The sequence below is a fragment of the Symphodus melops genome (assembly GCF_947650265.1).
Source record: "Symphodus melops genome assembly, chromosome: 14".
NCBI classification, from domain to species: Eukaryota; Metazoa; Chordata; class Actinopteri; order Labriformes; family Labridae; genus Symphodus; species Symphodus melops.
This window is the reverse complement of record NC_136704.1, coordinates 25,302,848-25,315,756: the sequence shown is the minus strand read 5'-3', so window position 1 is coordinate 25,315,756 and position 12,909 is coordinate 25,302,848. Positions and strand designations below refer to the sequence as shown.

General features: G+C 47.6%; 1 protein-coding gene across 1 annotated transcript; it reads right to left on the bottom strand.

The window, feature by feature from the left end:
- Positions 1–10,489: 10,489 nt before the first annotated feature.
- otud1 (OTU deubiquitinase 1) lies at positions 10,490–12,439 on the bottom strand. Its single transcript, XM_079360719.1, has one exon. The coding sequence runs from the start codon at positions 12,242–12,244 to the stop codon at positions 10,889–10,891; it is 1,356 nt and encodes a 451-aa protein (XP_079216845.1). The 5' UTR covers positions 12,245–12,439; the 3' UTR covers positions 10,490–10,888.
- Positions 12,440–12,909: the final 470 nt, after the last annotated feature.

Below are 12,909 nucleotides of genomic sequence, written 5' to 3'. Positions count from 1 at the left end.
AACGCAGAGACACTTTAACTTCACAGAACCGGGCTTAAAGAATCGGTTTAGTAACATTCAGGCTGATTGAGTTCAATCAACAATCCTTTCTGCGGTCAGCTCTGCCTTCCAGTCACATCACTTCTCTCACTTTGAAGTTGTACAAGGTCAGCTGCTCATAATCCGTGCAGCTCCTCCACTGAAGTTAAGAGTCACTTTGGCACAGTGCTGGTATTAATATGAAGGTCTCCCCCTTTAAGGCGTCTCTATCTGAGTGTCACATTAAGGACAGTCTGCAGGTACAGGGCTGTTTTGATTTTATTAGACATCCTGCTGCTTCCTCACATCAGCTCACTCTGCTCGGGGTCTGGCAGCAGAAACTGGGGATAAAGTCAAAACTCAGCTGTTTGCATTCACACATGCAGCTCCTCCTCCCTTTTCTAGACTTTTTCCTGGAGCTCAGATAAGCTGAGTTGGTCCTCAGGCTGCACAAATGGAGTCCTAGGTTTTCTCATGAGAGGTATGTCTGCACAACAGGAGGTGCACGCTGCTCGGTCGGGCTTTAGGGACAATATAAACGCTGTGTAAACACTCAACCCAGGTGGTCCCAAATGTACAGCTGTGCAGAGTCAGTTGACTGCAGAGGGTAACCGAAGGGGCTGACACACACCAGTAACTCCTCTTTCATTTCAACATTTGGGGATATGAACTCAAACTGTGGCCTTGAAACACCTGGAGGTTTAAGAGTGCATTCGAGAAACCGCTCCACAAACACACTCTTCTCCATCTCATCATTGTCTAACTTTAAAGACGGTTTAACTCTGCAGAGTACAGGCTGTGCAGGTCGTGTGTGTGTGTGTGTGTGTGTGTGTGTGTGTGTGTGTGTTTTACTCTGATTTGCAGTGATTGAATGAGAGCAGCAGAGAATAAAAAGGACCTTGCTGACCTTGCCAAAAAAGGTCCGATGATTGCTGCCCCCTCTTTAGACCATTAAATCTCTTACACAACTGCTCGCCTCTGCAGCCGCTCCTCACAGCCAAGTCTGCATCAACACGGCGTTTCATACACAACACAGAGGGCCGCACATCCTATTTGATTAAATATCAGGGAGTCCCACTTCTGACATTAACAGCTGGAGGAGGCTTGATAAGCTGAGGGGAAAGGTAAGTTAGGCAACGAGGCCCCGGGGGCCCCGGGGGGAATTAAAACCTGGCGGTAATCAGTCAGAACAAGACTTCACATGCTGCATGAAAGATTCCTCAAATCAAGAAGATTAACCTTAAAAAAGCAGTCTGACTCGAGTCCAAGGTGCTGGCTGACTCATTCGAAATGAGGAAAGCTCTTAATTAAAAGAAAGCTTTTGTCTTCAGATTAAAGATCGGATCAAAGGATCAACAGTCACTTGCTGATCCAGCACCTCTCTTATTGGCATGCTGGTGTTTCATAGACTTCCAGGGACTAAAGTGGATTAGCTGAACTTGTCCTGAGCAGCGGTGGTGCCAGACACAGTATTGGTTATTTTATCCGATGAAAGTTTGGGTTCCCTCATCGTTTCCCCGCTTATCTTCCAAAAACTAAAATCTGCCATCAGTTTTGGGACTCGTGGATCGGAGCGATGTGCATGTTCTGCTCCGGGAGGAAAAAGGAGCTGATAAAACTTCTCAGAAATCTGTAGATGTTCGCTTTCCTCCCACAACGCCTCGCTGCGACCGCACCCAATCAGTGGCGTCCTTTTCACTTATAAACACCCACTAGTATCTTTTCACTAAGCCACTCATTTATCACACTGACAGGAGCGGCTTGCGGTTATTGACTGGGACTGAGGTTTTTTTTTTTCTTTCCGTCCACAAGCTCAGTTATCAAACGAGAGACTGAAGCTGAATGTTTGTGAGTTTAATGAGTGACGTCTTTAGAGAAGAGAGAGAGAGAGAGAGAGAGAGGAGTGATCACAGAGGTGATGCGTTCAGGAGCCTTTGGTTTCATCGTACATCTGTGTCAGGTATTATGAAACATCTGTTTTGGTGTGGAGGGATCAGAGGTGGGGACTCGACTTGGACTTTCACAGCACCGACTCGTGGCTTCACGTCCCTCGCCCACCTCACTCTGAGGTCTTCTCCTTTAAACACGACGCCACTGCTTCATCAAAGGAGAGACGACTTCACTCTCATTTGCGTCCAAATCCAAAAGAAATAAAAATCCAAAAAATAAAGAAATAATAATAATTGTCATGGAGGCGGTCATCAGGCATCATTCGTGCTCAGGGAGAGCGTGCAGAGAAAGTTCCTGCAGCTCTGCAGCCCGATTGTCTCGAATCACCAATAAACAAGTGCAAACTTTTAAAGAGCGCTGCTCGGGGCGGCCGGCGAGCAGAGCGGTGATCTGCAGCAGCTTTCGGGGCTCGTCATTTTAAGGGCGTGCGTTCCCATCTGTGTATTATCAGTTCTCAGACGCTTCCAAATTTATGACGGCAATAAACAAGACAGAGGAGTTTGTTTACTCCTGAGCTGATTGCACAGGAGAAGCAGCAGGGGGAAGGATGAGCATGTCAGCTCAGCTGCAGCAGACAGAGTGTCACTTGTTGCTGCAGAGCAGGTGAGCTTCATTATCTCTCCTTATGCACATGCAATGAAATGCTGACCTGACAGGAAGTGGAACTGGTTGCTACCTGTTGTACTGGGACTTATAACGCTCCAGGATCTCTTCTTATTGTCTGTTCCAAAAGTCAGACCGCCGCGACGACAACAAGGCGTTTAAATCTGCTCAACAGGAACACACAAGTACTCGTACTCGGGTACCGTGAAGATCGGGTCTTGGGTCATGTGAATGCAGACCAGCTGGGGGGGGGGGGGGGGGGGGGGGGGGGAGCCATCGAGCTCAGTGAGAAACAATCATGCCTGATGTGGGAACGCCCTCAGAAGATATTTGATCATGTCGTCTTGGAGAGCACACTTCAATAAGAAAGAAAAATCATGAGTCGAGACGATGAAAACATCCGGCTTCCTCTCCACACAAACATCTCGCTGCTGAAGAGGCACAAAACGTGATGAAAGGGGGGGGGGGGGTAATTAATGAGGCGCTCGAAGTTTGGCTTCAGTGAGACAGATATGATGAGTCACCGCCGACTATTCTAGATACATCCGACTGTCTTACTCTAACTGTTTGTGACGTCTCAAACATGACCTTTGTGTTAACTCCGCTCTCTAACACACGCTGGACTAAAGGAACTAAATGTCAGAAAATAGTTTACAAGAATAGGCCGAAGAGAGAATGAAACATTCGAGCTGGATACTGTGAACGGAGCGGCTGCAGAGATATGAAAAGGTCAGCAGAAAACGGATGAATTGTGAGAGTGCTGGAGATTAAACACACTAATATATCTGAAGAGACAGCACGGCTGGATATGAAGCTCTTCTGGGACGACTGGCAGCCTTTTCCTCTACTTTCACGCTGATCAGTGGACTTTTCTGCACAATAATGGCAATAAAATTCAATGCATGGACGTGAGAAACCGTCAATGATGTAAACAATCGGAGCATCATGGCAGCCAAACGTCGTGCCCACAGGCTGAGGTTTAACACTCAGAGTTCAGAAAACAAAAGACAAAGATATCCAGTCAAGGTTACAGCCTGTTATCAGTCAGCCTTAGTTAAAGACAGAATAACAAAGGCCTCTCACTCTCAGGGAAGGAAGGCCACGGCGTGCTCTTAAATGGCCGTGTTTTTAACGCTAGGGGAACTTAAGAGCCCTTAAGGGACGGGGCTTTTAATCCGGTGTGAGAACAGCTGTTTAGTGTCTCAGGGGCCCTGCTATTTCCAGAAGCAGCTCCTTAAGTGCCCGTCCTGTGCGATCAGCATCTTCAACAGGACTGACAGCCGACCCGAACGTGGCATTTTCGCACCGTGCACCGAGCGGACGGCGAGATGCTGGAAAAGATGGCATTCATCGCAGCGATTGAAGCATGTGGAGAAAATACGTCTCAGCAAATTAAGGCCACGCTTCACCCTCACCTTAGTGACAGTTTGACTTGTTTTTCACAGAGTTCACAGAGTTATAAGCCTCCATGACAGCCCCCCCCCCTTCCTCTAAAGCCTGACAGTGGCACTGACACCCTCTGCATTCCTGTGCTGGAGGAGACACACACTGTGGTTATCGTTCCAACACAGCCTTCACATTTTATCCACATAGGGACAGGAAGTATGATAGGAGGCAGCCATGTTTATTGTTTGTCCTTTCAAATCCCTGACAATGGGATGCCAGCTGTGACACTGTGGTCTTAACAAGGGCATTGAGGAAAGTCGTGTTTATGCGCGGCCTCCGTCTTCTGATGATAGACTGCGTTATGTTTGTTTTGTTGGCTGCTACGACTGGCGGCCGAATCCCTGGCAGCGTCTCCGCTCTGTTCCTCCAACGTTCTCCTCTGCGCTCAGCTCGTCCTGGTGTTTGGGTTTAACCAAGGACCCTGATAACTGGGGACCTTAGACCCAATTTGTAACATCTATGTCACAGCAGCTGCTAAAAACGGAGAGAAGTGCAGAACGCCTCTTTGTTTGTGAAACGCCAGTCTAGTTTCCCTTTACATCAGCAGCTTTCTGTGGTGACACATTTTGCTCTTCACCCAACGATGACTTCTTAGATGAATCTGTGCATCACATGTCAGGCAACAAAAATGACTCCCAAGATTTCCAGTCAAATATGTTCAGTCGGGGAATCAAGCTTCCTGCGAAACAGGCCGAACATAACCTCATCGTTCCATTTATGGACGTTTTGGATCAGCTAACATTTAATATCACTGATGACGCAAAGAGATTATCTAGAAGGCTGGAGTAACTGGATTAGATATATATACACCTCTTTTCTTCATGGGAATTTTCACCAGACTGATGGGGGGGGCAGTTGGGGGAATTTGCCATTAGGCCGTCCCACGAGGAATTCAAATCCTCCTCCAGAAACTGTTGACATAATTTTGAAACACAGCTGAGAACCTGAGACGAAGAACATCATGACTCATGGTGCAGCTGTCCAGGATGTGAAGCAGCTCACTGAAAGACAAACCACTGTTTTACTATTTGAATCTGCACACACACACACACACACATACACACACACACACACACACACACACACACACACACACCTGTGTGTCAAAATCTAATCCAAAGCACACTGCCTGTGATACCATTTATTTCTGCAGTTATTCCATCTGCAGAGTTGCAGACATCTTGGCGTGAAGCGTGAGAACCAGGTGAGAGCTGCGCTGTCGGCTCTCTGCGAGGAAAATATGACTCTGACCTCCGACTGTGACAACGGTGAAACAGATTAGCAACACTCACTGAGTCAGACCCTGGCCTAAATCAACAGCCCCGCCTTCAAAGACCAAGTCAACGCTCATTTGTCTTTGTGTCACTTCAGCCTCAGTGCAAACCAACCAGAGCCCTAAAAATGTAGAGTTTACAAAGTGACCTCCCAAAGCAGTGACGCACTTTGGAACCATTTCACAGAGATGTTCTTCTGTGCTCTCATCAGTAGCACGTGTTAAAGGTTCGGGTATGTTAGCATCACCTTCTTCCTCGATGTAACCTCTGCAACAGAAACCTTTGAATGCACACTGAGCACTGTGATCCACTCCTCCTCCCTTTGAAAGCCATGCAGCCGGCACAGAAGAAGATTAGACATAACTTGTTCAGTCAAGCCAAAGAAATGAATGTGCATCCCTCCGCCAGCAGCGAGGAAGTTACGAGCTAGCTGCATTTAGCGCGGCTAAATAGACAGACAGGAGGAGCGCAGCTACGACTGCCAACTTTATCAACACAGAAGAGATAAGAGCTGCAGGATGCTGTTAGATTCATGTTTATGTGAATGAGTAGATTACTGCTTTAACTCAGGCACCAGCCACAGTATTCCCTGAAGGTAATGATGATTGTTCTCTGCAATAAGTGATGGATGAGCCTCTGCTACTGTGCAGGTGTTATTTGCATTTATAGTATTAAATAGGAAGGGTGGAGGATTAGAGGAACTTAATCCTCGGTCTTTAACCAAGACTGACTGTGTCTTCAGTTTGTCTTCATATTTCCACAGGCAGAGAAGGAGATAAGAGGGGAAACTCGACCCCTCCGTCACCTGCATCTGGACGAGAAAAGAGGCGGATTGGCTGAGTCAGAATGTGCCGTTTTTCCTGCTGAAGCAGCCGTTCTGTCCTTCCACACACACTGACCCAGCATGCCCTGCATGCAACCTGAGCCACCAAAGAAAATCAGCCCTTTTCACCCAGCTGCCTTCGTGCACGTTGCTGAGTGCCTGTGATAATAAAAGAAAAAGTCACAACAAGCTGACAGAACAGTTGCCATCACGGATGCAAAAGATGTCAGGAGCGTTCACACGAGCCGTCATGAAAACCAGCGTGCACTGTAGACGCTCCCCTCTGGAGGGCTTTGCAGCAAACTGGCAATTTTCCATCGAGCCCTCGCTCACGTGTCCTGTCAGTCAACCTGTCACCATGGAGACGAGCTAAGCTTCTCCGTGTCTCACGCTGTCGTGCATACACTGCAGCAGAAAAGGCTGAGAACAGTCACAAGCTCACATGCAAGGAGAGGAACATGTGTGTACATAAAGCAAAACGAGTTGAGCATCATGGTGGTCATTGAAGGGGTCTCTGAATGAAAGGTGGGGGGGGGGGGTCACCTTACAGAGACGGATCGTGGGGATAAAAAGTTAGCAGCTGCAGCGGCACGTAAAGGGCAACTGCCACTTCAGATGAGAGCATGAAGGGAGCAGGGAACGGGATCACAGCACTGATGCACATGGAGAGAAGATGGAGAGTGAAGGTTCACCTCAGCATCCACCAACAAGTCACGCACGGGGGGGGGGCACGTCACACTGGGCAGCATATCCTGCGGCATGCATGTCATATCAAACAGTTATCACAACTCTCCACATGATGGGCTAAAGTTGTGCTTGACAGTTGGAAGCACATGATTCAACATTTGTGTGTGTGTGTGTGTGTGTGTGTGTGTGTGTTTAATGAGCTCTGGGTGTTTTCCCCTTTACTGAATGTTGAATTGGACCATTAAAGAATCATCAGAGTCTGACTGAAGGCAGCTGCAGGAGATCAAACAGCTCCCAGCTTTAACTGTCCAGTCTGTGACAACAGACGTGTCAATATGAAGTTGCTGCGCGAGGCTATACTCAGAGGAGGAGGAAGCACAGAGAGTTTCCCACATAATGAAAGCTGCTGGTCAAAACACAATGAAGGTTCCTTACTGTGAAATTTGGGACTTCCTTTGTGTTGACTCGGTGGAAGGTCCGCGAACTGCACCCGGTGTCCCGACATGTCCGGTAACTATTCCACCAACTCTCAGGTCAGAGCCCCGCGCGACCACCGACTGTGTGTCCTCCCTTCACCGGACGACGCTGCTCCAAAGTCTCCGGTAACTTCCTGCAGCTGCAGCACGCGGCTGGAGTCAACTCAGCGCGTGGGGATCTCGCGCACCTCTGAGAAGAGTCTGTCATTGACTTTCCTTCTGCTCCCTGTGTGTGTGTGTGTATGTGTGTGTATGTGTGTCTGTGTGTATGTGTGTGCATGCGTGTGTGTGTGTGTGCTGCTGACTGTGTGCCAGTACTGCAGCAGCCCGCTCTCTCGGTCCTCTATCACCTGCCCTGTGCTCCTCTCTCTCTCTCTCTCTCTCACTTTCCCTCTCCCTCTCTCTCCCTCTCTCTCTCTCTCTCTCTGTCTCTGTCTCTGTCTCTCTCTCTCTCTCTCTCTGTCTCTCTCTCTGTCTCTGTCTCTGTCTCTCTCTCTCTCTCTCTCTCTCTCTGTCTCTCTCTCTCTCTCTGTCTGTCTCTCTCTCTCTCTCTCTCACTTTCCCTCTCCCTCTCTCTCTCTCTCTCTCTCTGTCTCTCTCTCTCTCTCTCTCTCTCACTTTCCCTCTCCCTCTCTCTCTCTCTCTCTCTCTCTCTCTCTCTCTCTCTCTCTGTCTCTCTCTCTCTCTCTGTCTCTCTCTCTCTCTCTGTCTCTCTCTCTGTCTCTCTCTCTCTCTCTCTCTCTCTCTCTCTCTCTGTCTCTCTCTCTCTCTCTGTCTCTCTCTCTCTCTCTCTCTCTGTCTCTCTCTCTCTCTCTCTCCCTCTCTCTCTCTCTCTCTCTCTCTCTCTCTCCTCCCGCATTAAAAAAAGACAGATAAAAACTTTTCTCTCCCTCATGTCCACATGACTGCAGGGTGACGTCATCACTGTAAAGCGCTCAGACCACATGATTTATAAAGACTCCATCACAGACGTGTTATAAGGCCCATCTCCACATGTTTGAATAAAGTTTACTTCCTAAACCTCCACCACGTTGACTCTCCTTCATTAGTGACCGAGAGACACATCGACCACCTCCAGGGACAGCGAGGGTCCCCAGTCTTCAATTTATTCACAACTCCTTTTATAAATGACACTGTTTTAAAAAGCGTTCACGATGACTCCGTGATAAAGCAGAGGTAGCAGGCTGAGACATTCTTACTCCTTATTTCAGCCGCTTTGTTATTGAATTCAACTTTGTGAAAGAGTTCTTCTATTTAAAAAAAAAATCTGTATTCATCATTTCTGAAGTCAGAGAAAGAATTCAGCATGTTTAAATCGATACAACGGGATGGTCAGATTGTCAGTGTTTTAAAGGGAGCTACAGCTCCACCTACTGGAGGAAAGGTGCAACGCCATCACAGGGCTGACTTCCTGTGGCGTCCGATTTCATTCAGTCTGGTACAACTGCAGTACAAAGTACAGGTCAGATATTTGATCCATCATCCTTCTCAGTAAGAGCACACCTGAAGAACATCTGTAACACCTGAGGAACATCTGTAACACACCTGAGGAGCATCTGTAACACACCTGAAGAACGTCTGTAACACACCTGAAGAACATCTGTAACACACCTGAAGAACATCTGTAACACACCTGAAGAACATCTGTAACACACACCTGAAGAACGTCTGTAACACACCTGAGGAACATCTGTATCACACCTGAAGAACATCTGTATCACACCTGAAGAACATCTGTAAAACACCTGAAGAACATCTGTAAAACACACCTGAAGAACATCTGTATCACACCTGAAGAACATCTGTATCACACCTGAAGAACATCTGTAACACACATGAAGAACATCTGTAAAACACACCTGAAGAACATCTGTATCACACCTGAAGAACATCTGTAAAACACACCTGAAGAACATCTGTAACACACCTGAGGAGCATCTGTAACACACCTGAAGAACATCTGTAACACACCTGAGGAACATCTGTAAAACACACCTGAAGAACATCTGTAACACACCTGAAGAACATCTGTATCACACCTGAGGAACATCTGTAGCACACCTGAAGAACATCTGTAACACACCTGAAGAACATCTGTATCACACCTGCAGAACATCTGTAGCACACCTGAAGAACATCTGTATCACACCTGAAAAAATTCAGATTACATTATTTACATAAGCAAAACTACATTTCTGTTGGGCAGTGGGCCCATCAGAGAATACACACATCTGTAACACACCTGAGGACACACCTGTATCACACCTGAGGATCACACATCTGTAACACACACACACATCTGTAACACACACACACATCTGTAACACACCTGAGGACACCTCTGTAACACACACATCTGTAACACACCTGAGGAGCACACATCTGTAACACACACATCTGTAACACACCTGAAAATCACACATCTGTAACACACCTGAGGAGGACACATCTGTAACACACCTGAGGAGGACACATCTGTAACACACCTGAGGAGGACACATCTGTATCACACCTGAGGAGGACACATCTGTAACACACCTGAGGAGGACACATCTGTATCACACCTGAGGATCACACATCTGTAACACACACACACATCTGTAACACACACATCTGTAACACACCTGAAAATCACACATCTGTAACACACCTGAGGAGGACACATCTGTAACACACCTGAGGAGGACACATCTGTAACACACCTGAGGAGCACACATCTGTAACACACCTGAGGAGGACACATCTGTATTATCTGGTTATTAATATTTTGCATAAATAGTGGAAGGAATGCACAAACAGGTTTGGTCCAGATGTTTCCTCTCCTTCAAACAGCTGGAACCATGATTAGAAATCCCTGTTATCACTGGGGGGTTACACCATGGACTGTTCTCCAGTCTCCAGCCAATCAAGACAGGGATTCAAACCAGCAAACCACTGCAGCACCGTGCGGCCATGTCAAGACAGGATGGAAAAAAAGTCAAATATCTTCAGCATCACGTCACAGCATCAAACTCAAGTGTCATGTGTCACCTTCTCTTCCTGTCGGCTGCACACAGAACAGCTGACCATGAGGAGGAGTGTCATCACAGTCATCCCTCCTAAAAGATGGCTGTGTCATATCCAGGGATGCATTCTGCACATAGCTGACGTCAGTCAGTCCATGTCACAGGAGACGGATCAGGAAGCAGCAGATATGACAAACTTCAAAATGCAAACATTACAAATGGAGTTTTTATTTTTTTTTTTTAGAAATTTATTTTAAAATATTTTGTCAAACATCCTGAAGAGAAATGGAATAATAGAAAAACAACCCTCGGATTTTTCTCAAAGAAACTAAATTTAGTCTCTGGACTGAAAGGACTTTTGTGCAAAAGAGAGGAGCTACAGAGACGAGAAAGACAAACAGGAAGTTCAAACATTTCACCGTCACCCAAACTGTCATAACAGGCTCACACACTTTCAGACATGTTCTGCCACAATCTGGCACTGCGTTTACAAAACCCACAAAGTATGTGCGCTGCACGAGTCTCATTAAAATCATTCAGAGCATTTAGAGTTCCAGCAGATCGGCGGTCACGTCCTCTGCTGCATCAGCGTCGTGTGTTCGGCTTTCACGCCGATCCGTTCTGCTCAATGTACATTTTGGATAACGACGCTGCCATCGACTTCGCCAGCTCCTCGTCTCGTCTCCGCTGCATCTGCGAGTTCCTGCACCAGTCCTCGTACTCGGGGTTGGGGAGGGAGTTATCGAGAAGCACGTCGTAGTGACCGTTACTGAGCCAACTCAGCCAGATGGCAGGTTTGGACGCGTCCTCCTCCCCGAGATAGTGCACCATGGTGGAGACGGTGGGGCTCTCCAGGCTCCCCCCGGTCGTCAGGTGGATGTTGACGTTCAGCATCTGGCTCATGGCGAGGAGCTCGGGGTATCCGGCCCAGGCGCCGTCCTGCGCCGCGTTGATCAGGAACTCGCCGACGTCCCCTTCGATGATGGTGTTGAACTCGTCCAGGTGGTCGGCGATGTGGTGCACCGTCTGCTCCCGGAGCTCGCTGTGCTTCGCCTGCTCCCCGAACGTGGCTTTGCACACGGCCCTGTACAGACAGTTCCCGTCTGGAATGACGTGGTACCTGAATTTGTGCCTCTCCTGGAGGTACTTGTTTTGTCTTTCCACTTCGGCCAGGTACCGTGTGACTTTCTCATTGATGTCCTCCTTCTCCTGTCTTTTCTGTCGAGGCAGCTCCTGCAGAACGCTGAGCTCGAAGGCCCGTCTCTCCTCAGACTCTGGAGCAGCTTTGTCATTAAAATCCCCTTTTAGGGGGTCTTCAGGTTGAGCTGCCCTGGAGGGGACGAGCTCTTCTTCCTGTGACAGGGACCACCCGTTGCTCCTCCTGAAGGGAGCGTGCATCGCTGATACTTCATCATCCTCACTTGCATTTCGAACACTTCTTGGGTTGTCTCCTGCTCGGGGTCTACTTGTGCTGGAACGGTTAAAAAAAAGATTTCCAGCCACCTCTTGGTAGTCATCTGTGCCGTTATTGATCTGATCGATGAAGTCCACAATCACATCAGAGTCACAGTCATGACACAGGATACCTTCACCGTTACTGTGTGAGTCAGGACAGGCTGGCTTGGTCTTGGACTCCCTCACTAAGTGGATCGGAACAGACCTCTCCACTCCATCAGGTCGGCGGATTAATATCTCAGCGGTGGATGTGAAGTAAATCGGCCTCATAGAGGAAGCCTCGTAACATGAAAAAGCAGGCATGTTTGCGGAAGCAGCAGCAGCAGTCTCAATCACGGGATCCCCGTTGGTGGCAGAGGTTGTCTCTGGGTGTGTAAATCCCTTTGTACCGTCCTCGGGGGGGCCCGCTGTAGTCCCGTTCGGACGCTCCGGCGCGGCTGATAAAGTGATAGTAACTTTGCGGGTGGACCTCGGGTAGTGTGTCAGCGCACTGTTGTACAGCTGCATTTTGAAGGACTCCTTTAAATACTGAACAGTCGTTACGAATACATGACAACAACATGTAAAAATAGTCCCCGTGTCATCCACAACAGCAGAGTGGTAGTGGACGTTTCCATGGTCCTGAGTCCTGTCCCTGACGCGCAGAGACGAGCACACTGTCCACTTTTGTCCTCTTGCGTCATTTGCTGTTGGGGTGCCTCCCTAATTTTAGACTTCAAACTGTTACGAGACACTTTCTGCTTGTGTTGGGTCAAGTCAGACACAATGAACCCGATGCGCTTCCTGCTGAGGAGCCTTCAAAATAAAATCCTTATTCAACGAGAGGCGAGACCTACTTTCTTCCTTCGTTGATTTGACTTGTGCTTATTGAAATGCACCATTAACACCATTATCTCTTACTGGAGTTTCAATCAAATGTAAAGAGCTGATCATGTACAGAGACTCATTCATGTGTTTTTAGATTCAAGTCCAGATGCTTCAGAAAATGTCCAGATGTTTTAGGAGAATTAGAATGATCTGTTCTGATGTTTTAATAAAGATAGTGTTTTCACCTGCCAGCTGACTGATGGACAGATGATGAGATAACACATCTAAGAGCTATATGTCTAATAAGCATCTCAAAAACATAAGGTGCATCTAAAAAAATATATAAATAATATATAGAATATCAT